At 40.6% G+C, this 25,292-nt stretch overlaps 1 protein-coding gene across 14 annotated transcripts in view; it reads left to right on the top strand.

The window, feature by feature from the left end:
- The window catches only part of CDCA2 (cell division cycle associated 2), a 36,528-nt gene extending 12,267 nt beyond the window's left edge, over positions 1-24,261 (top strand). For 7 of the 14 annotated variants that reach the window (XM_080370330.1, XM_080370329.1, XM_080370325.1 and 4 more), the window contains 2 exons: positions 63-1,130; positions 2,430-6,045. In XM_080370330.1, the coding sequence (XP_080226456.1) occupies positions 63-1,094 (1,032 nt within the window). In that variant the 3' untranslated portion in view covers positions 1,095-1,130; positions 2,430-6,045. Of the gene's footprint in view, positions 1-62; positions 1,131-1,730; positions 2,073-2,429; positions 8,770-15,126 lie in introns of those variants that run through there. The other 7 variants (XR_013924614.1, XR_013924615.1, XR_013924616.1 and 4 more) reach the window with 7 other exon arrangements.
- The last annotated feature ends 1,031 nt before the right edge of the window (positions 24,262-25,292 follow it).

Genomic DNA, 25,292 nt, shown 5'->3' with positions numbered 1-25,292 from the left:
TTTTTTGCCTATTCTGACACCCCCCCCACTTTTTTTTTTTTTTTTTTTTTTTTACCCCCTAGCTTTCAAACATTGTGCCAGACGTGAAGTGTTCTTTTGATACATCTGACTATTTCCAACAAGTTAAAGAGACTGCATGTGTAGAAGAGGAAAAAGAAAGTAGTTCCTTGATAGAAAATGAGAAATTACAAGGAAATCTCCTAAATAAGGCAGAACAGCTAACCGGGCTAGAATTTCTGGAACAACAGGGCACTGGTGTACATGAGGGTGCACAAGGAACTCTGTGTCCACGAGAGGATTCTGTAAGAGATAATCCACCAAGAGGAAGAAGTAGTAGTACCAACAATTTTCCTCCTGTTGAAAAATTGGAAATAACTGGAAATGATCTTCTAGTTTCTTCTTTCAATGTGGAAGAATTCTTATCTGCTCCTCGGCTAGAAAACGACTCCTTAGAGCCTTCTAGAAGAAAGAACAGTAACAGTGTTGAAAAAAGAGTGAAGCGCAGCATGAGATTATGTAAAGGGGCAGACACTGAAGGACTTGCATGGATTCAGGTACCCAGTGAGGTTCAAAAGAACCTGCTAGCTTCTGCTTCCGATCTTCTAGTTTCTTCTTTCAATGTGGAAGAATTCTTACGTGCTCCTCAGCTAGAAAACGACTCCTTAGAGCCTTCTAGAAGAAAGAACAATAACAGTGCTGAAAAAAGAGTGAAGCGCAGCATGAGATTATGTAAAGGGGCAGACACTGAAGGACTTGCATGGATTCAAGTACCCAGTGAGGTTCAAAAGAACCTGCTAGCTTCTGCTTCCAAACTCAGGAGAAGCAGCACATCCATCCTTACAGAATCTGAGAACATTCACCATAAACAACAAAATCTCACCCAGTTTTCAGCACCAGGGAAGGAGAACAATGACTCTGGTAATCTTGCTGGTAGTCCTTACAGAAGATGTAGGGGGAGAAACACGTGTGTATCCACACCTCAAGAAACAAGAACTTGGTCTCAAACCCGGAAAAGGAGCATAACAAATTCTGTATCTAGGAAGGACAGATGTAACCATGAAGAAATAAAAGTAACTCTTGAAAATAACGTTTAGCGAGGTTTCAGCGATCTCTAATTTTCTGAAGTGAAGGTCAGTGTTAGATCCTTATGTTCTCTCTCTGTAAGTGCTGTTTTCTTCTTTCTCCCACTTATATTTCCTTACTTACGGTTTCCTAAATAATTTTCTGGGTAACTTAGAACTGATTTTCCTTGTCTTAATGCCTAAAATGCTTGAGGATCAGAACTGTGTGGAGGACCTAGCTTGGCTCAGAGCATTGGTCTGGTCATGGCAGCTTAATCAAGAGATAACATTTTTTTCAGCCATGATGAACTGAATTTGACGTCACCTCTTCATTGTTTGGGTACATCCTTGCTTACATGTTTGTATAGTTTAGTGCTGACTACAGAGCAATAGCAATTAATGTTAATATTATAAAAAACCTCAGCAAATGACTTTATTTTTTTTCTGCAACTCTTTTTGAAAAGAACAGGATTCAAGCTTAAGATTTTGTTACATTTTTGAAGTTTAATTGAAGTAAAGAAGACGTGAATTTGTCTTTGGCAGCTAAATCATGTTGTAAAGTATGCCCTTTCAGCTTGAAAAAAAGAATTGCTTGAAGTGTTGATGTTTCCTGTGTGCTTGATCATTCCTTATAAATTGCTTTTGAAATCTGCATGAATTTTCTTCCAGATTTCAAAAATATCCTAAAAACCCCCTTGAGATTTCTCTGCAAATAAGAAAGAAATCACTTCTGGCTTGAAGGGGAGGAGCCGAAGGCGGGGAAGCCGTTACCATCTTCTGAACAGACTTTGCTTTACCTTTCGGACACGAGCAGGGGTAGAGTTCCTATAAGCAAGACTAAATTTAGTGTTAGAAAGAGTTAATGAATTCTGCTTCTCTGGTGTGAGGGTTAGTCATTAAAAAAAAAGCTTTTAAATATTTATTGCTTATAAAATTAATTTTAAAAAATGAAATTGGCTAAGGGAAGTGAAACCTTCATCATACAATAAAGCTGTAATTCGTTTCTGGACATTTCCAGTCTTCGGTGTATGTGTTCTAAATACAGTGCGTATTATTCAGCGGTTGGCCTGTCTTCTTACTGTTTTCATTTTTCTAGTTTGAACAGTGTAATAAAAAGTGATGACTGTAGGTGGTCTACTTAAACAGTTGCTGTTGCTTTCATTTTTCATACTGTTCTGTTTCAGCCCTAGTGAAATACCTGTGCCAGCTTGAAGGAAATAGCTTTCTGTTGAAAATGATCTCTTACGTGACCTTGTTTGTAACATTATTGATGTGGAATAAAATACTGTATGTACTTGGCTGCTTTTATAAAGCTTAAAAGCAAACAGAACAGTTTCATTTTTTTGCATGTTTTATTTTTCTTTACAGACATCATCAGTTTTTCCCAAGACACAAACTCCTAAGGCAACTTGAAAGAAACTTCACTACCGAAGTGCTGTTCATCACATGCTACTTCAGAAACATTACTGAAGTTATCAAAACAGTTTCGTTGATCTTTTATTTTGGGGGTTGCTTTTGTGTCACAGTGAAAATTCTAGATTTGGAAACGGCGTAGTTCCTTGGGTTGAGTCTCGTTGTGATAGCAGTACTTTGGCCTGCCGGGAGAGGGCAGTCTGACATGAGTTTTTATGGTTTTAACTGAATTAGGAAATCGCAGCATAATGTACAAAATCTTTGAAGAGGTACTAGCTAAGGATAAACTTAAAGTTCTTTGAGATTAAAGCTAATAGTAGCTGCTCCTTTTAACGTTCAAAAAGAATCAAACCAGCAACTGAAGTATGCGCTGAAATTAATCTGGAACAGTGAAATGCTTACGCACTGTGTTCAGACACGACTTTCTATATGGAAGTCATGTTGCATTCTTAAACCCAGTAGAGCACTACGTTTGCAGCTGGGATGGTAGGAATTACCTAACAGCTTTTAGGTACCAAATCTCGCAGTGAGTGAAAGCTTTGGAGACAGTGGGTGTCTGAATACTGGTTTTGGAATAGTTAGGTCAAGTGAAGAGCAGTCCTGGAGGAAGAGGCAATAAACAACTATGTATGATACTAGAGGGCCTCATCTAAAATACTGCTTGAAATGTGCTTTTTGGGGTGTTGCTGTCTTGTGCATCAGCCACAGCAGCACTGGAAGAGAACCTTGGGGTTTCTTGAGCAGACAGGCTAAGTGCACTTCAGATCTGAAGTATAAGTAAAGTCTGAAATAGAAGAACAAGGGTAGGGCGAAGGAAACAGCTTGGATTTTCCTCCTGGCACAGTTTGGTTGGGAAGCGTTGTTAGGAATTATATGTGGATGCTTGATGACAGTTTGCATGGCTTGCATGAGGGTGAGGTTGGAACCTGCAGAGAAATAGAGGTTGCAGTTAACAGGGCTTAATGTGGAGAGGACTTGAGAGGAGACAAGCCTTCAATTATACAGAAGGTTGTTGTAAGGGGGTGGGGGTAATAATCTGTTCTCCATGTCTGTACTGAATGGGACAAGAAATAATGTGTTTAAATTAGAGAAAAATGTCTCTGTTAAACATTAAGAAAAAGTTCCAGCAGCAGAGATAGTTGAGCATGGGAATACATTGCCTTGGGAAGTTGTGGAATCTCCATCACTGGAGGCTTTTAAGAACAGATTAAACAAATATCTGTCAGGAATGACATATGATCCTTCCTAGGGGTAAGGATAGGGCCTAGATGGCCTCTTGAGGTCTCTGCTGGCTGTGTTTTCTGATTACTAGAGATTAGGGTTGCAAGAGGTGATTTGGGACTTGCATAATAGTTAAGACCCGAGATAGAATCTGTCATGGAATAGGGAGCTGGAGAATTGCTAACACTGGGGCCCTTTAGCATGGGAAGGAACTGGGGAATTTGGGACAGAGCTCTTCATGCAAGGCTAGCAAAATGGTCTTAGTAATTTAAATGTTCAGATCTTGTGTGACTCGCTGCTTTTCCTCAGAGGAGTATCTCTATAGACTCCTGAAGTAGTGTAACCTACAACTTGGTGGCCAGACTGTTATGCAGGAAGTGTGAACAGCAGAGTGAACAATGCTGTTCCATTTTCAGATTTGCTTTTCTAAAACGGAGTTAACGTTAACCTTTGAATGACCAGCAACTTCACTATCCCTATTCAATCGACAGAAGAACTTCCTGAAGTAGTCTGTTATCTTCACTGCCACATCAGGGTGTAGGACTTAAAATAAAGGTACATTGTGTGCAAGTGCAGACAGATGTCGAGATATTTTGAGTTTGTGGTTCTACTTTTCAGCTGTCAGTTGCAGCGCTATCTGAAGTAGATTTTAATGGTGTTCTGTCACATTAGGTTAGCTTCCTCATGCTAATGCAACCTGCAGTTTTATTTGCACCAAAGTACTTTTAAAAGAAGTACTTCACTAACGTTAAGTGCTGCATTGTATAGGCTTTAAATGGCTTCAAGTACGGTAATAGCTCGCACTAAGTGTATATTGCCGAATAATTGCATTTAGCAGATTGCCATGTAATTATCATGCTCTGACTGATGTAGAGGACAAGTGGTGGGTCCTAGAAAGACTGATTATTTTGCTGCTCTGTAATTATGATGTCGTTAATAAGTAAGAGTAATTACATATCATTTTGAGCTATCCTATGAAGTGCAGTCTTGAAACATTTTCAGACAGCTGAGTATCTGGCAGCTAGCAGTAAGGAGTATTTCACAGTTGGAATGGTCTTCACTTACACTTGCTTAACGTTAGTGAGCTGAAGACACAATGAATAACAATACTTACACTTGAATTTTTCAGGAAGTTTTAAAAGGAAAGTGAGTGTTTTTCAGGAATTATTTTATGCCAATATTTTGCCATAATTAAGAGTCACGTATGTTATAAATCTGGAGGCAATATGACCAAGTTTTCTCACATATGAATTGACAGAAGAAATAGTTTTCTCAAACAGACACTCATGGTAAGCAGGGGAAAGAAAATAATGAGAAGGATATGTGCCTTTTTTTTTTTTCTATGAAATAATCAGCTGTAAATAAAGTTTCACCTAGTCTTCAGCTAAAATAACCTGAAAAATAAGAGAAAAAGATCTCTACTTGCTTCTAATTGGGCAACAGAAGGGGATACTGAAACACCAAATGTGTATAAATGTCACTCTTGTCTGTTCAGCTAGTCTAGTTGCTGTTTGGAAATGCACTAAAATGTTTGTGCTCTACTCTTCCTCCTTCTCACTGAATCCTCTGCCACTCTTACAGTTCACTTAGACGTTGAAAGACTTTAGCGATGAACCGATCTATGCACGAGGAAGCAAACAGAAAAGCATTGTTAGATCTATGTAGAAGGAAATGGAGAGAGAGGGGAAAAAAGTGCCGTTGAAGTATGCCAAGGATAGCTTAAGCACACAGGAACAGGAGTGGGCAGTGAAAGAAATTTTGTTTTCAAGCTGCTAACAGGTAGGTAAGCAATGGAAATAAATCTACAAACTGTAAAGTGTAGTTAGGTATTCTTTCAGATTGCCCATTTTTAAAATTAGGAGGTAAACAGTGCAAATCAAAATGCTCTAACTTGAAATAAGGTAAGGTCTAATTTCACTGTGTCCCAGTAGAAAAGATGAAGTTGTGCCTGTGACTTATAGACAAGAAGGCTAATGTATTAGTTTTGTAACTAAGTCCTGTAAATTGTGCATAACAGAGCAATTAACTACTTTAACCAAGCTTTGGAGGGGGAAGAAGAAAAACCTGTGTGCGCTGGGAATGAGGGCATGGAACATATTCCCTAACTCAAACCTGAAAAACCTGGTGTTAGTCTTGGGTTATTTCCAGTGACCCCTTGACTCCCATCTTCCTGCCCCCTGCACAGATTTGGAACTGGTCAGCCATTTTTGTTTTTGGAAGGGAGAGGAGACAGATATAATGAATGGCTTTTATTGTGTAATATTTCAAAACCTTTTTGACTGCATTCGGATGGGATGGAAAATGTTCTACCCTGCGCTGCAGCCAAAATAAATAAAACATATTCCCTAAACCTGGATGTGTGTTTCACTCAAACTGGCAGTAGTTAGAGCTCTAGTCTTAAACAAGAATTTAGTTTGACAATTTTTAGGCCTTGTTCAGCTGAATGTAACAGCCAAAGTAAATACTTGGAAAAAATTAAATAATACGCATATTTACAGCTTGCAGGTGGCATTAATTTTTGTGGTTCATAGTATTTAGTCTTAAGAATCGCTGTTAGTTGGGCTATATTGTGGATTTTTTAAAAAAATATTCTTAATTGTCTTTTTTTTTTAAATTAGATTTTTTATGAGAATAGTCATTCTGAAGGAAAATACATTTTATGTAGCTCCCTGATGGGTGATAAATAGTTGCGATTCAAGGCTTTAAAAGTTTAGGGTCTACCCAGAAACTGAAAATTCTGCAAAGACAAGACCCAGCAAACTAGCAGTAAAACCTCTTGACAGAAGCCTGCTATGGACTGGCTTCCAACTCCACAAAAGTTTAGTTTAAATAACCTCTTTATGGTGCAGGCTTACTGCTGTTTTTTAGCATTGCCAATCAGTTCAGTGAAGACTTTGCACTCTGTAACCGAGATTTCATGTTGTGCAAAATGTTTTATAGTCTGAACAACAATATTTATTATTAATAATAATAACTTTTAATTTAGTCACCTATTGCCAGGGGCCTTGGAGTATTGTAACAATGAAGGACTAAAAGTAAATTATCAAAGCCGGACACTATGCCTGGACAGCCCCCGCCCTGCAAACAAATCTTTTACTTCTCATAATCCCACCCTGGGAGCAAAAATCCCTTTGAACAAATAATATGCAAAACTCCTGATGTTTGTAAGTAGATAAAAGAACCTCATTTTTTAAATCATTATTACTAAATACTTAAGATTACAAACAAGGTATCTCAAAGTCTGAAGAGAAGTTACAAGAACAAGTAGTGATCATTCCTTGAAAGCCCTAATGACGTAGTAAACTAAACGAGCTAGAAATCAGAAAATGGGGCTTTTTGTTCTCTCTGTGGTTTGGTTTTGGGTTTGTGCTGTCCTTGAATGAAGTTGTTACTCAGTTTTCTTGCTTTTTGACTTTTTTTTTTTTTTTTTTTTTTATTAGCCTTGTAACATCACTAGTAACATCAGGGTGAAAAAACCTGGACCTGGTATCACCGTCCATTAAATCAACTGAGTTGTACCGAAGATACTTCTGAAGCCATGCTTCATTCTTGTCATAAATAACCTGCCTATGTCATACAAATGTTTGGACAAACAAATGCACTTAGTTTCATGTTCAGAAGGTCAGTAATGCTGAGTTTTGGTAGTAAATAATATTCACTAATGCAAATCTATTAAGGTTGTAAGGGAATTCACGTTTGAACTGACTTGGGTGTGTTGAGTATCCTCGTGTGTGCTATTGAGGAAAAAGTAATTGTGTGGGTAAAAATATTAATGATGAATAAAAAGGTCATTTTACTCTTCCTCTCAACAAGAAAAATAATCTTAAGAACCCATGGTGTGTTTTGTAAGGAAAGCTTTGTAAGGCTTACATAAGGGGTAGGTAATATGCATGTAGCTTATCTTAATGCTAAGCATTACATAATACAAGCTATGGAATATAAGCCTCAAGCGTTCACTTTACATTTGTCTCTTGCACCTCTCCCACTGCTTGTTTCTCATGGTAGATAAAGGTCTATTGTACCTTGCTGAGTTTTCCTGCATCGCTGTTCCGTTTGGAGCGTGCTGCCTTCTGATCTGCCTTGCTTATCTCACGTCTGTCTTCCCAATGCTTTCTCCTCTTGCTTAACACACCAACGCCTGACTCTTGCCAGTCACAGAAACGACAGCTTGGTTCACAGGATGATGATCCAAAAAGGGAAGCAAAGCAGTTGGTAGCACAGAGAATGTATGCATACGCAAGATACTGCAAGTTAAGCAAATTAAAGCATTGCTGCCAGGAACTTTTTCTAACGCTTGGCATAGTGCCTCTTAATAGAGCCACAAAGAGCCTTAGTTGCGGCCAGATCTGTGGTGTTAAGTGCTTTGGAATGGCACCTTTGTGTAAGAGTTAAAGAAAATGATAAGGCAGTAGGCAGAATTAAGTATGTGGTTTCATACTGACACACAGAATAGCCAAAGTCTTAAATTGTTCCCCTTTTATTAGCAAAAAAAAAAAATATCTCTGCTTCTGAAAATGTCTTTTTTCTCATTCCATTAAGGATCAGCAAGGGCTAGGGACTTGGGGTGGTAGATGAGAAGAAGTCTTAAACTAAATCCTAAAAAATTTTCCGTTTCCATATTTTTAGCCTGCCTGTCTTCTGCTTTCAGTATTGAATGCAGTGCAACTAGTATGACCGTGCCAAAAGCTGTTTAAACAATATTAAGATGTTTTCTTCAAACTTCTCCCTAGGAAGATACTCTTTTTCGAGAGGAATGTTTTCCCTGGAGCATTACATCATGAATTGGTTCAGTTCTTGGAGTAAGAAATTGGACCAAATGGTGGAGAAGGTCTCCAGGGGAAACATACTTATGCTGTTAAGTATTCCCACCAGAAAGCTTAGAAACCGCTTACATATTACCATTCTGTCCACATTTAGCCTTTCACCTTACTGCAGCTGAACAGAGGGGAGGGGGTGGTGGTTAGTCTTTTTTAAGGAAACTTGAACCTTTTTTGTTTTTGTCATTACATTTTCCCCCGCTCTTATTGTATCTTGTGAACTGAACTCTGGAAATGGAATGTCTCATTTTTGACAATGCTGCATAATGATTTTTTGTTGGGTTTTTTTTTTTTTTTAATGCAAACTATTAATGAAATCTTAATTATGAAAGCTTCCTTGGAAACGCTGATTTTAGGATTTTTTGGGGGATTAAAATGAGAGGAACCTCTGGGAAGACCAGGGGATAGAAGGATTTGGGTGGATTAATGGGACAGCAGCCCTACGAACAATGCCTGATCGTGTTTCCTGTTGCATACGGACTGGTTCCCCATCAGTGATGGAGGCACTTGATATGGCTTCCTATGTCAAATTAAAATCTCAGAATAAGGAGAAATATACTCCTTGAATTTACTAGTGCACATCATCAGTTTTTATTTTATTTTTTAATGTGGCAGCTCTACTGTATAGAGTTATTATTTGAAAGCTGATAAGCTTGCAATTTCGCAAAGGTCCACATTTTGTTTTGCAGACAGTTAAGGACCTAAAAGCATATTCCACGTGCAAATTTGATGTGGAACGTTTTGAATTGTTCATCTTTAGGTTCACACCGTTACCTTACAGAATACAAAATGGAAATACATAGCAGTGTAATAAAACTTGGAAGAATAACTTCCTGGACAAACATGCCCCAGGGCAGGACACTTGGTGCTTCATGAGTGACTTGAATTGGACCATGGAGTGGAATTAGAAAGGAGCCTCCTGTGATACTTGAGTCATGTTTCTGTTGGTATTTTGAGCAAACCATGTTCTACTGCCCCAGATTTGTTTGATGGGCAAAGAGAGAGTCTTTGTATCCCAAATCTTTTGTTTGGCACCTTCGGTCACTCCTTAGAAAAACAAAACCAAGCAAAAGCTTAATTAAATTTGTTTTTCTCACTCAAAGGATTTGATACTCTACAATCATAAGAGGCTGAAGAGAAGGTCAAGCCTTACATATGCTTTCTCTATTCCTATTTGATATCTAATCTTTCTAAAAAGTGTTGTTTTTCTAAAGGAAAAACATGATAGGCAGACTTTTTAACTGTTCATAACAAGACAGACCATTAAGCTGGTCCAGCTGCTGAGAGACTGGCACCAAAACTGGTGTCTGGAAATTGGCACATGATTGTAAAAGACTTGTGCCAAAACATATTTAAATTATGTAATCATATTAAACACACACTGCATATTATTGCTACATTCAGGTTATGAAATCATTCAATAACAGAGCATATAATAGATAATGCAAGATTGTAAGAAGAGAGAGCATGTTCTGAAGCATACTGGAATCAGTGGAAATACTCATGTTGGCTGCAGCAGGTTCTAGGTGAGAGCACGGATGTGCTGTATTATTCCAGTAGAGAAAAAAGGCTCGGTTGTTAAGATCAGCACTTGGACCTGCTGTCCAGAAGCCTGATGCGACCAGCTATTTAGATGTTTCATTTTTGCCACTGAACAAATGCAGCAAAGTCGGTAACAGCGTAGGCTTCTGATGCTGGCAATTCCCAGTGCTCCTGAAGCCTCTAACGCAGCAGATGGGCTGTTTGGGCTGCAATACTTACACCAGCTCCAGAGCAAGTGACAAGTCATGTTAGTGTCCTTTAATGGTGGTGCTTCTCTGAAAAAAAAGTTCCGTCGCCTGCACAGCATGAGGCTATGAGGCTGGACCAGAGCATCTCCTGGCGCTCCCTGTATGCTCTGTGCAAAGCAGTAGTCCTGCAAATATTTCCTCTTGGGGATTACCTGGGTTTGGAGAACCTGTGTTCTTAGGAGTTTGAGAGAAATTATCACCAGCCATGAAGCTTAGAGTCTACTGATACTTATATTTTCATTCGCAAACTCATTCCAATTGAAAAATTGTCCCTTACAGCAGATCTTTCTTTTTTAATGTCTCCCAGAATATGTGGCTCCTAATACACTTCTGCTTAAAAATTCTGAATTCGTATGAATATTTGGTAGAATGGCCACTTAATCTTCCTGCTGCTGTTAACAAAATGTAAAAAGATATATTTACTTTTGCTTCCTTTCTCAGCCATTTTTTCATTGCAGAACAAACTTTTAAAAACTGATTATACCAGATGATTTAGCGGTATGGCCAAATAGTCCCTGCTTGAATAAGATGGATGGTAGCTGTTTTTGGAGCAACAGTAATTAAGACCCCCGTAGCAAGCAAGGAAGAATAACAACCTAATAAGAGCTTATAGGGAAACTCTTAAATTGAAAAGTGTTCTCAAAATCCAAAAATCCATAACGCTAGTAAAATCTTAGTTTATTAAAATGTAGGGGTTTATTGTATTTGTTTTGGTATTTGTAACTTTTAATTTAAAAAATTATTTAAAAAGTAGCAGAAGCTTAAGACCTTATCTTTTCAACACAGAATAGACGCTTTCAGTTAAATCACAAAATTCCTTTAAAATGACGTGAATTGTTTGTAGTCTATTTTTAATAGTCTTTTTATCTGATACGTGCAGATGACAAAATGTCTTTTGAGTGCAAAACTGCTTCATTTCTAGATTGCAACCTCTGTTGTGGTCAGCAATAGCTTCTCAAAGCACTGAGAATAAAGATTGCATGGTCTAACAAACATTTCAAGGACTCCTAGTCCTGAGTTTGTTTTGCTCCTGACATTCTAGAGCTCTCTTGATATTGCACAAGTCCTTTCATAGTTTGGTGCCTCAGTTTCTACATGCGTAAAATGAGATGGCCACCTCCTGAAGGCAGTGGAAAGTCTGTTTACAGTGTGCAAAACCTTTGGCCTGATTACTGAGTGATTACTGGTTTAAACTAATTCTATCCCTATTCTATCTCTGTATACAGAGGTGAAGCTTTTAATGTGTGATGGTCAACAACATTAATGTTATTGCTGTTCAGGTGCAATGGACAGAAAAAGCCCAAATGATTTAAGGGTGGTACTACTTTTAGAAGAGAGGTGGCTTGTTCAGCTTTTTGAAGTCCTTAAGATAATGTCTTTTATATCTATGATTGATTTATTTGATATTTATGCAGTTGGCAGTGGGATTTGAAATATAACATAAGCACTTCCTGAGATGTCAGTACTCCGATGTTAGTGGTCTGAACAAGGATGTAATTCATATCTGCAGGTGCTTACTCTGGTATCAAACACTTCAATAACATCATGCTTGTGGAATCCGGCACTCCCCAGTGTCCCATTTGTATCCTGATATGCCCACGTCTTTCCTATGTGTGTTTTTCTTTCTTAAGGAGCTCTCATTTCCTTCAATAGGATATGTTTTATTTCATCCTTTTTCCTGCATTTACTCATATTAATGTCACCGCATTCACTGGTAATAGCTCGGCTTGGAAATAACCCGTATATCCCTGAAAACACTGGGCCTGAAATTCAATCCTGGGATACTTTATTAAGAAAGATGTTTAAGTGAAGGGAGGTAATGATTTCTTTTTGGACTCTTAATTTGATCTAACCCGTTTAAAGGTGCATCAAGCATGCTCCACTACAGCCCGATGGCCCTCTGCATTGTTCCGTCAGGCAGCGTTTGAGGGTCCTGGGATGAAAGTTTTCTGGGTCTCTTCTGCTAACCGGCCATGCAGTTTGAAACTGGATGCTGCCGGATAGAGGAATTTATGCCTTTTCTAAGATAAAGAGACTGTAGACACCTTTAGGCTTCTCTTACGAGAATTTCTTCAGAATGAAAAGGACAGAAGTCAGGTGCTGGGCTTTTGCTTGTGGGTGAGTTCTGGGGAAGGACTTCATGGTGGCTGGATCAGCTGACACTCTCGGGGCTGTGTTTTCAGCTACACAGCTGATAGGGAGTTCTGATTGCACTTTTTGTGCCATGAAACATCGTCTTTTTGTAACTCCTTTCCTTCGTCCCTTTCTCCCGTTTCACTCCATTTATGAAAAGTTTCAGTTTAGTTTGCAACCTCTTTAAGCGATAGCAGTCTCCTTACTTGCTTTGCAAAGTACATTTGCACGGTTTGTGGGATCTCACTGTAAAGTGTTGTGAAACACAGTGCTACTTGGCAGTTCTCTGAAACTGCTTTGTCCCTTTTCCAATTGCTTTGTAGATGAGAGTCTTAATAAGCCTCCTGTAGACAAGGAAGAAGTATCTGATGTGGAAGGACTTGAGACTTACATAGGTTATAGAGCTGATTACCCACTATGACAGTGACGGGAGGGATCCCAGCTCAGAAGCTCCAGAACACAAGTTTAGAGTCAGGAGGCCTCTTTGGAGAAGCATTTTGATTAAATATACTGGAGTGTTCAGTGCTTGAAATCTTTTTATTTCCTGTCATTATCTTGGTACAATCATCAGTGCCTTTTTTATTATTTTTATGGATGTGCTCATCAGCTGTAGCTTTTCCTGTCCCTGTGGGAATTTCCCTGCCCTGCAAAGCTGAACTTCACAATATCTAGTAGAAACGAAATTTTTTTTTCCCATCTGGTAAGTAGCGCAGCACCAGAGTCTCTAGTTAACAGTGCTCTACTTGGGGAAATTTTACAAGCCGTAATCTGTTTGAACAACTCACTTGGGTAAGTTAGTACTTCGTTGTAAACTCTCATAGGTGACTCATCTGAGAAATTGCAATGAAGAGAAATGCTACAGAATAAAGGGTCTTGCTTGCAACTTGAGCTACCTCTTTGCAAGGCGCAGGATCTGTTAGTATACATGTTACTGTAAAGCCAGCCTGAGTTTAATGTTTGTTTGCAGCATGAAGTGATTTTTGTTAGTAATCTTTAGCTGGTGGAGTAACCCCATGTTTACAGTGGAAGCAGACCCATTCCTTTCTGTTGCTGCAACATTTATGTTGCAGTGGCAGGTAGATCTTTTTTTTTTTTTTTTTCCTCCCAATACAGTTTTGCATTAGACTACATACAAACCGGATTGATTTAGAGATAATCCTTGCTGCGGTAGGCTGACTTCGCCTTAGACTGTAGACTTTGTTCTTACGTTGTAGTTTTGATATACCTGAAGGTACAAAGCGTGAACAAGTCCAGGAGAAAATAAGCCCTGTAAACAAGCTTGTAGCCCTGTTAGGGTGTTGTGACTGTCATTCAAGAAGCCACGTGGTGACAAAATCAGTGCAAATAAAAGAGCCATCTTGTTCCAAAAGCACTGGCTCCTACTCCTTGAAATAAAAAAAAAACCCTGCTTTAGCTTGAGCTGTACAGGAGCTATAACCCAAAAGGTAATTTATCCAAATTAATATAACGGAAGACAATGGTGCAGTTACGCTGAACCGGGTTATGGGTTGGTATGATGAGAATGCCCTTATAAGATCTGAGAAGCACAATCTATTGGGGCTTATAAGATACTTAAAACCCCACAGATGGGGATCGGGAGAGGCATACAGTATTCATGTTATTTCACTCTCACAGTTTATAAATAGCAAAAATGCAATTTCCTGCTTTCATTCAGGGCAGCTGCAAGTCACACTGGCCTGTGGAAAATGGCCAGTTTGAGTCACGATTAAGCCCAAGTGCCACATGCATCTTACCTGCTCCAGCCAAAGCTGCACTTCAGCAAAGTGCTTAATATCTCTCTGTCTTTCTCGGATTTCCCCCTTCATCCCATCACCATACCACTTGGTTTTCCATTTCAAACTTTTCTTCGATGTTCTACGTATCAATTTTCTTCTACGATCCAGCCTAGAAAATGGGTAATTCTTTGCTACCAGCAGGTGGGGACAGGGAATACAAGACATTAGCTCTGTTATAAAGGGGGAAGAAACAAAACAGAGGAATTAATTTCATTTCCTCTCTTCAGCAGGTGGAACAAGTCTGCCTGCCTGAATAAAGTGTATGCTCTTATCCTCCCCTCCGTGTAGCCTCTTCTTACTCTTTAGGGTTTTTTTTTCTTTTAGCTGGCAAGACTTCAGTTAATCACTCCAGAGAAGTAAGCAAATGTGATTTTGATTTTTTTTTTGTGTTGTCCTTATTAGTGTTTCAAATAACCTGGAGCCTCTAATTCTGGGAGAGGACAAGTTTTCCCTTCACAATTAGTTACTGAATGTGCTGAAGGGAAGCAAAGAAATAAACAAGTCTAGAAATCAAACTTTCATGATTGCCAGGGGTGTGCACTTCCTCTGTGATGTGCTGCATGAAAGCCACGCCTCAAAACACTGCATCTCTGTAGACAAAAGCTTCTTAAAAGATTTAGCAGTTACTTTGCATAGAGAAAAAGAATGTTGGGACCTGCTGGCCTGTCCCTTCCAGATAGATTTAGCAAAGTCAAAGAGCAATGTGTGCAGAGAAATCAATAAAGTAATGATTAAATGTCTGTGATGAATGCAAAGCAGATCCAAAAAATTCATAAGTTTTTACCTTCCCTTCTCACAACAGAGGTGGCTATAAGTCCAGATATGCTAAAATTCAGAAAGCAAAGTACTATGTTTTCATTTTCTCCTTTTTTCTGCTTGAATTTTGTGGCCTTAGGAGTGCTTTTTGCAGCCACCCTCCCTTTCCCCAAGGAGGGGCATTCCAGACGGGGCAGGTGTGGGGGGACTGATGAGTCACCTGTGGAGCAGCCTGGGCTCAGGTGCCTTCCATCACCCCTAGTTGCAGTCTCCTCCTCGGCGCTGGCTCTGGTGACGCAGCATTTTGCAGAGGGTAAGTTCTCTGAGAGGATTTTCCCCTCAAATTACTTTTTATATTTACCTTTTCCCCACTTCTGTGACCTAATGAATATAGTTTTGATACCTGAAAGCAGGGGAGGGGCTGTGAGCTTGCTGTTGGGGGTGGGGTGGCTGTATGGGGGACAAGGTGTCACCCCGGAGCTGGCTCGGAGCAGATCCTGCTTGGTGCTTGGAGAATGGGATGCGGCGTTGCTTTGTGTGTGAAGCAAGCCGTGGGTTTTGATCACAGTGGTAATGCTTGTCTTCTTCCCCAGAACCGTTCTGCTCAGTGGGGGCTGGGAGCTGTCTGAACTCTTGGTCTCTTTGTCAAATCTCTTTCTTGAGGTAACTCTCCTGGAGACTAAAAAATGGAGCCCAGCACTGATAGTAGGGTTACCCTTTCGTTTGGTTTCACCAGGCTGCCTGAGCTTGTGTCCTTCTTGGAAGGTTCTAGGGGAGCTATGAAGATTTGCTGGTCGTGCAGTGAAAAAACTCCTGTGCAAAATGCTCTTAAACACTGTCCCCAGCCATTACAAGCCACGGGGGTAGTACCTGGGCTTCTTCCAGTCGCGGTCCTGGTTTAACTCCCCTTGGGTTCACAGGCTCCGCTGCTGGAAACTGTCTCCTTCCAGAGCAAGCCACCAAGTCCGCTTCCAGATTCTCCCTACATTCCAATCTGAGGTCTCGTTTCAGTCTGCGTGCTGTTAGGACAGCAGGGTATCGGGGTGTTTGGTCAGCAAAGATGTAAGCCGATCGTGACATGGGGCTTTGAATGAATTTCAAACATGAATTTGAGGTTTGAAGGCCTTAGAGAGTATATTTTTGCATCTGTGGTGCATGTTGTCTGTAAAAGAGCAAAAGGAGAAGCCTGGGTTTGGTAGCACAAGACCTGGGAAAATTGGGTAACGTTATTTTCTCTGTGTGCTGCTGGGTTTGGAGAAAGCTGAATTCAGGCAACCGTTTTGCCTTTCCATCCCCTCCTCCACCTTTTGTGCTGCACATCACCAGCTGCAAGAGGGGTCTATCACTTCAGATTTAAGACACCTGGGTACCTGGTATTTTGAGGGGGAGGGAGGCAAACAGATAGACATCTTATGGAGAACCACTTTTTGCAAAAGAATTGTCGTAACTGAGCAATTATATGTATCTATGAAGTGAAAATAATGACACAGAAGGTTAAGCACTAAGCTGATCCGATGTCACAATTGTTAACCCCAAATACAGCCAGTATAGAGCAGGTAGCATGTACCTGTTCTTACTTCTCTGCAAATGCAGAAGCCAGGTGTCTTAAATCTGAAGTGATAGACCCCTCTTGCAGCTGGTGATGTGCAGCACAAAAGGTGGAGGAGGGGATGGAAAGGCAAAACGGTTGCCTGAATTCAGCTTTCTCCAAACCCAGCAGCACACACAGAAAATAACGTTACCCGATTTTCCCAGGTCTTGTGCTACCAAACCCAGGCTTCTCCTTTTGCTCTTTTACAGACAACAGACAACAAGAAGGTGATTTAACTACGTTGCTGTAACAATATAGATGAAATCTCTGAAAGCCTACAGATACCAAAGGAGAGACAGCAGAGAAGGTTTGATTTCCCATGTGGATTTGTAATGAAGTGGAAACTTGGACGTCTCTAATGGATCAGCTTCGAAGGCCTCAGTGGTGCTCCCAGATCTGTAGGGGAGGACTTCTGTGGGTATCCTGGCTCTTCTACATGGGCCTAGAGAGCTCACGAGGTCACATTTTCTTGTCTCATTTGCAGCACCACACCCTGAGTAAGGTGCAATGTTGTGTTGCGTTTCCTTACAGTTGTCCCCTTCTTCCCTTTGTTTCTCTCTCATGTCAAAATGTTTTGCATGGAGATGGAAGGTAGTTCCCTTTGGTTCATTTTCTGGCATTGCACTGAGGCATGACACGCTTCTGCTGTGGGTTTCAGCAAAACGGCTTCTTCCCCCCGATTGCATTGAGGTAGCAAAACAGCCAAAAAAGAGAATGCTAAGAAGCAGTGCTGAAGACATAGTTCTGTCCCTACTGGCTTTGTCTGGAAACTCTTTAAAAAAGTACAATGCGATGCTGTGCACTGGTACGTGTTTTAGCTTTTAGCTCAGCTTCTAAAAGCTGTAGAGCTGTGTTGGCGTGATGCTTTGCTCAGGCTAATTAGCCCTTCTGCCTAGTAGGTCTGTTGGCCTGAGCCAGGGTGGCTTGTGGTGGGACTGAGCTTCTTCCTGTAACAGCAAGGTTTGTAGGACTAGTTTAGGTATCTCTGGATACATGTTGCATTGTGCCATGTGGACGTGACTACCATGACGTAGGGCAAATTAAGTCACCTTTCTGTCCATCTATTTTCCCTTCCACCCTTTGTGTGTTTCGTTCCTAGTCTCGTAATGACTTAAACACGTGCTTAACTTTATGCACTGTGCCTAACCCTATTGATGTGCATAAATCTTGTGAGAACAGGGCTTACACGTGTGCTTTGGTAAATTTATTCAGTGTATAAACTCAAGCACATGGGTACATTTTCACAGGATCAGGGCCTTGGATGCAGGGCAGGATGGTCTTTTACTGTGTGCCTGGACAGTGCAATTTATCACAGCAGGGAACAAAACACATACATAAATGAGTGCAAGGTGTCTGCCAGCACAAATCCAGTTGCCTTAAATTGCAAAGGTGGAAGTAATCTTTGAGGATGGGGAGGGGTGGAGGGGAATGAAAAGTTATTAAAAGCAGAAGAGATCTCAAGGAACCCAACTTCGTTTCGTTCTTATGAAGAAGCTTTGAATACAATAGGGAAAAAGCATTGGGAGTAATTATCCAAAATGGGTGGCATAAATCCGAGCAGAAAGTAATACATCAGTTTTAAAGCTACTCATTTCAAACTGTGAGTTAGATTTATTTGACCTGCATTTGGGAGCAAATATTAATGAAAGGGCGAAGGCAGCTTATGGCTCTTTCAGTTCTTTCATTTCCCACTAGATGTCTCCGGTGTAAAAACTAATTATGAATGTTCTTGATTTAATTTGGAAAAAAAATTGGATGAAGCTTTTTTTTATTATTTCTTTTAAAGTCTTGTGCTGTTGTGTGGTGTGCAGCTTAACCCTTGATCTTTCTTCAGTAACTACTTCAGCCTCAAGTATGATACGAGGCCATTTAGAAGTGATGCAGTTAATGGAATACTTTTTTTTTTTTTTTAATAAAGAGTTGTCCAAGTATTATAAGAATCAAGTCTTTATTCCTGCCAGTTCTTTGGCTGGTATCTGTAACATGTAACTTATCTCTCAGCTCTGATGACATATGTTCAGTAGTCTGTGAAACTTCCCTGTTTTTATATTTATCACTGTATTGGCATGCTGGGTTTGAACCTGGACCTGCTTTTGGAGTTACTCTTTTCTTCAAGAGGATCTTTATAAGAAAAAAGTTCTGGATGAATCTGCCAAAGTGGTTTCTTTTGTCTCACAAAATTAATGGGGCTCTAAACAGATACAAGAATCCACCTGTGTGGATCTTGCTGCAGAGTTGAGGCTTCGTCCTAGAAAAAAAGCAGAATTGTGGCATTTTTCTGTTGCCTGCAGATGAGAAGCCATTAGAAATGCACAGACTGGGGTAGCACTTTGGGTAACAGTGATTTGGTTTTGTAGAGTCATTGCCCTGTTCGCTCTTCAGTTAAATTCAGCTTAGTGGGTGTTTTTGTTGTTTGTTTGTGGGTTGGTTTTTTTTGTTTGTTTGTTTTTGATTGATTGTTTGTTTGTTTTTTTATTAAAGCATGGATCTTGGTACTATCTGCGTGACATTTTTACCCCGCTGCTATCTGCTGAGTATCTAGCTACAGAGGACTGGACAGTTTACGTTTGGGAAAAGCAAAGGAATTCATCTCCACACTTTTTGAGGTAAGGAACAAAATCGAAATGTCAAGCTTTGGCTAAAGTGTAGTTAGTTCCATTCATGTAGACCTGCAGTTAGTTGTGTATTTGCTTTACCATTGCGCATGTCTTTCCCTAGTCCAAGTTGACAAATTGTCAGGGTCTTTGCTCAGGTGTGAAATTTGTACATTGGGTTTGGTCTGTACTGATGATTCACATTTTTAGGGATGATCTTCAAGGTGTATTTTGTTAGCGCATTGTTGAAACATTCCTGTTAGTACGGATGGTGCTGTTATTACTGGAGTTTCATCGTTCTCATGTCCATTATTATCTTCAGCGGAAGAAAAATTTGGTCAGTACAAGCCACTGCTGGAAAACTTTGTGTTTGTTTCTTTCCTGCACCGTTTCAGCGTTCAGCTACAAGCCTGCCTGATAATTACAGGTTTGAGCAAGACTGCAGCTAAGTTAGTGTCAGAACCAGGGCTGGAGCTCAGATACTACCAAGGCCCGTGCCAGGCCCTAGCAGGTTGGTGACAGCTCCTCAACTGGAATGTAGGGATGTACAAATTCAACAGCTGTTTTATTGTCCTTTCCAGTCCCCTCTTACACTCGGCTATGCTCTCCCAAGATAGACATGCCATTAAACACAGTGTAATCACTGGCACAGCAGGTGTATTGAGATACAGACATCTAGCAATGTTTTATTTAAAAGGCCTGAGTAATAATAATAATAATATAAAAAAGCAAACAAAAAACCCCACTGCCAGTCACCATAAGAAAAGGTATCCACTGGGAAATTAATAATTGCCCTCTGTGGACTACATAGCATATGCTGGCTGCATCCTGCTGCCATTTTCATTTAAAAATGTTGAAGTTAAATTATAGCATTATAAGGAAACACACTTCAAAACCTGTGCTTAAAGGTACAAAGGCATCAACAATCTAAACTGAAATGTCTTCATAGCTATTACATAAATATGACTTATGATGCATAGGAGAAAAAATGTGAACAAATGATTCTTCTCCCCAAAGAACTACAAATATTTTTTTTCCAATTAATGACAATGAACCACAAACAAACATTTCAAAAAAGCTGACAGGATTTCTCTGATCACTTTCTTCTACTCTGCTGTTCATATTGGTGCACACTAGGATGCACTTCGTGGTGAATGGCTGTTCTGTGGTCAGTTCTGTGTTAAACATCTCAAAGATGATTTCCCAAAATGATCAGGAAAAAAACTTGCTGTCTCCTAAATGTCATCTCTCTGAATTTAAGCTGTGTAATATTTGTGAGCAGTTGACTTAATTGAATATGCTGAGAAAGGTATTTCAGACTTCTTCTGCGTTTTTCCATTTGTGTTTGCTTGGTTTTTAAAATCTGGCTGCTTAAATGGGAATGGAGTTCCTAAAAAGTCTGGTCATTCCCCTACTGTTTGCTTGTGCAAATACTTAACGAGGAAAGGTGATTCCTTCCAATCCACCTCCCCCTTCGTTCCAGAAATCAAAGGCTTCATAATTCAGTGAAGCACCTAGGCATGTAGTTACATTCACATGGTGTTAAGACCAATCTGATAACATCCTGCCTCTTGGCAACACTTCTTAGCTTGAACTTGGACCTGTATTAGCAGTGCTTGGCATATGGTCTGTTTGAAGCGTAAGCAGAGTGAGCCCCTGTCTGCTTGTGAAAGGCATGGTAACCCCAGCTGCCCGAAGTGTGTGGGGTGCCGATCACACCGTGCAATCACGGCTCAATCAGAAGCAACGTATCTGTTGAGTTACAGCCAGTGTGGGCGCTCAACTTACAGTTCAGACCTGGTACACGATGGCACTTTGGGTGGCTCTTCCAGCAGGCGTGCTGCTTGCTGGGACGTTCCTCTACGGTGCTTTTTGTTAAGCAGCATAGATGTCCGCTAGGCAGCTTTGTTTTCATCTACTGTGGGGGGTGCTACTGATGAAATAGCACACAGTCAGCCTAAAACACCACCAGCAGGACCTGTCCCTTTTTTGCTTTCTTTGTCAAGCTTACGTATTTCTTTCTTTTGCTTCTCTTTCTTATCCTGATTTACTGTATTGAATTTCAAATTGAACCCTGTTCTTCGGTCCAGCATTTCAGAGCCACAGCGAGGTAGTCGCGGGTCTCAGCACTGGCACAGGATGCTGCTGGGAAGCCAGGGGGCTCCGCGGGCATCTGTGCTCTCCCTAGCACCCCACAGAATCCCCAAGCTCGACAGCAGTCTGTGGGCATTATTATAATTAGATAATAGAATAATTTCATATGCAATTGAAAGTGCTGCAGGGAAAGAAGAGGGATGTTTGGGAAAGTAGATTGTAATTACTTGAGCTGGAATTTGGCCAGGATACAGAGGTTAGTCTTGCGAAAAGTACCGAGGGACCTTCAATGAACACAACTAGTTAGGATCTCAGTTAGACTTCTGATTTAAAAGATGCAGCCTGCACAGCCTGGTGCCCCCACAGTGTACTCGTTCAGGACTGAACAGAGCTACCAGAAAAAGCCACAAGCAATTTTCCATGATAAAGGTAAAAAGGAAATAGAGGTGACTGGAAATGATTTTTTGTTTGGCCCCAAATTGTCCTTGACATTTTCTCCAACACTTTCCATGTGAAACAAAAAATCTGGTTCTGCGTAAAGTGGTGTGGGGAGGGAAGCACGCCTCTGCTGAAGGGAGCTGAAATTTTTTAAGTCTAGTGGCTAAACTGATTGTATGTTCATGTGAGAGACCTCAAAACCTTAAGAATTTGGCACCATTTTCAGTGGAAGATGAGCATAAACCCTGTGTGACCTAATAGAAAACCCCAGCACAAAATCTGAGCCTTAATCAGATGGAGCAGTCCAGTAATGGTTCAGTTTTCAGTCATGGAGAAGATGCTGGTGTCATTAAGGGAGACTCTAACTTTTACTCTCTGAAAACTACCCTTCTTATTTTCATCTTTACTGCTAGTCAGGAAGATATATACTCTCCAAATAATAGCAGTTTCCTTGTGCTGGAGTTATAGTGGCTTTGTGATACAATAAACAGCACCCTGTCATAAGTCTTGTATAAAAAATGGCCTGACATTTCTTTAAAAGTAAAGAGAAACACTACTGCAGTGATGACCTCTGTGCAAGGTCACAGATGTTTTGCATGGTGGGGGAAACTATGGTTACATACTTATACACTAGGATATATTGCTTACTTTTCACAAAGCGTTTTCCTGAGAAATTACAGTACATTATAAAACGTCGGGTGAGCTCCACTCAGTCTTTTAGTGCTCATTTTTTTAAATGATGCAGACCAGAATAAATATGGCAGGGTGGGTTGCTAACTTTTTGTTCTCCCTTCCTTTCACTCACTCTGCACTTTTCAAAAGAGTCTTAAATACCTAAGCGTCCAAATTTGATGGAATTCTGCAGAATAAAGTGGAGCAGATCTTGAGAAGGTTTGTAATTCAGCGTGAATTTGGAGAACTGCCTAAATGTTTGGATATTTATCAGGACATCTGCAGAAATGGAATTGGAGATCTTGCCACGGTAGTTTATTTATTAGATTTCTTGTACTTCCCAGCACGTGGGAAGTCAACTGGTGGAAAGTAACTGCAGCCATCCACGGCTGGACTGCTGGTTGGTGTGTGCAAAATCTGGGTGAGAGGGTTGAGGTTTATATCCTGCCGTGGTGTAAATGGAGCTACCTGATTAGAGAGGGGTATTTCGTTTGACGCTGATGGATCCAGTTGTGCGTTTGACCCCTGTATGTACATATATCGAATGCATCATCAAGGAGGAACTCGCTAGGGTCACCAAAAAACATTTCCCTCAGGATATTTTACTTCGCTGGTCCATTCCCTCGAGATGCTGTGCAGCTGGGTTCCTACTCCTGTATCAGCTTAGACTGAGGGTAACGGAACACCTGAGCTCTAGGGGAATAGTGAAAACCTTGCTGATTTACCAGCTGAAAATGTTCCTGGACACTTCAATCACCTGGAAATAAGTGTGCCAGGAATCCACTCCATTCTTGCAAAGTAAGGATTGGGACCGATGATTTTAAGTTGAAATAGCAGTGGTAATTCCCTTTTCAAACTGTCTAATCTTAGGTATTAGGGTAATCCACAACCGGTGCTGGTTTATCTGGACATAGCTGAACACGGTGTTGGTGCAACAGCTGCTCTGTGAATATTTGGAGATCTCTACAGTAAAAGCAAGAGCTAGATCTGAGGTCAGTATCCCTTTCTAGAAGTTAGAGCCTGGCTTGTCACACATAGTACCAGCTGAAAGGCAAAGGGGTGTGAATGAAGACTTGGGTTATTTATCCAGGTTACCACAGCAAGGTCATCGGAGCTGTTAGCCCAGGTTTCTCCATGGGACACATTCTGCTGTAGTACAGGGCCATGTTTCCATCCCAAGTTCTACGGTTGGCTTCTTCGGGGTAGTTCACTGCCTTGTGAGGAGTCTGCATTTGAAGAAAAGTGTTGTTTTGCACGTACCGTGAGAGGCATTTCCTCCCCAGACGGTTTAACACCTCAAGAAATGTTCTGAAGGACATCGAAACCACCAAGGATGTTGTATTTCTTTTTTAAGCTCATACAGCAAAGCCAAGAGAAGAACACAGTCCCATAGACTTCTGCTCTGGTGTTTTATCTGTTGAACCAGGCTTTTTCAGGTGCTTTCAGCTGGTTAAAAGGCCAGGTAGGAACGGAAGGTGAACAAAACCCAGATTCTGCTGAATAGCATGTTCTTTGGCGAGTACTCCCTTTGAGCCTGACGGCGTATTTGCAGAGTAAGACACTAAGGTAAGCAAGGATGTTCTTGTCTAAGCCATTTTGAGGCTTCGTTTTGGTTCAGCAGTGAGCGAGGAGCAATCTCTGTTCTCAGAGTCTGTCACGCTGTAAGCTCAGAACCGTTTCTGATTTGCTTTGCAGTCAGATAATGTAGAAGTTTTAGTTACCATGTGGGACTAGTAAAGCACATAACCCAAAACTAATTTGTCACAATTTAATGGTGTGATGCCCTTCCTAGTAGGGTAGAAAATTATCATCTCCGTTGCCTGGGGGCATAATGTAATGGGGAAACATTTTCCCCGCTCCTTAAATACTGTCCATTGGACATTAATTTAGTTAACTGACGTTTTTAAAGGACAAACAGTGCTAAACTTCAGTGTGCTTATTCTCGGAGATCCGTGAGTGTTCCATATTTGGCTAATAGGTAGTAGTGGTGGTCTGGTCATCTCCAATGAAGATTTTTCTTCAAATTATATTGCATTGTGTAATGCTCCCAGCATGTCAGTTGAGGGTAGTGATGCCCTTAGGAAGGACCTCCCCCATTTTTATGCCAGAAGTGCTTTAGAAGTACCAAATAAACCGTATGAGCAAGCCCTAATTAGTACTGCCAGGTAAGACTTAGGAGTTCTGAGCGTAGAGAAATGGGGGCAGATATTCCCAGCCAGTGAAGACCACGCTAACTTCGGTATATTATTGCAGTCCGTATGGTGATGTTCCAGACTGGGGCATGGAACTATGTTGGCCCTCCTGTTTTTGATAGAGAATTAAAATTTCTGCTTAGAGCTGTACCACGTACGGCTACCAGCTTGATTTGATGTTAACTTGGATAATCTCCTTGTTCTCCCTTGCACGCACGTGAAAAGTTACCCATTGCAGCTGGGTTTCTGTGTGGTGGGCCCAAGTGGTCAAAAGTGGTCTCTGGCTTTGGGGGGAATCCCTTCTTTGGGGACTCCTGCCTAAATGTAAATGAGTCTCTCTGTCAGTGCCTGAGTTGTGGCATCTTCCTTATATCTTCCTCGTTCCTTATTTTTCTAATGTGGATACTATCATTGATATTATCATCTTCCTGACCTCGTGTTGGCACCAAAGCTTAAAGGATCTTTACAAAAGATAGCATGTTAATAATAGTAAACTTTTAGAAGAACTCTACACTTACCAGGTTCAAAGGCTTTAATAAATTAAGGTCAAGGTATTATTTGCAATTTCTGCTGTGGGGAAACTGAGGCAGGAAGACTTTTTCTGAGTTATATGGCAGGTGATGTAAATGTATTAGCTGTTTTTACTGGCAGACTGCTGAGCTGGTCTGATCTTCTGATCTAAGCCAATATGCATAAATCTCAAAGGGTAGGCTTAGGAATAACA

The sequence above is a fragment of the Falco punctatus genome (genome assembly GCF_963210335.1).
Source record: "Falco punctatus genome assembly, chromosome: 20".
Classification (NCBI taxonomy): Eukaryota; Metazoa; Chordata; class Aves; order Falconiformes; family Falconidae; genus Falco; species Falco punctatus.
This window is presented reverse-complemented; position numbering and strand designations above follow the sequence as displayed.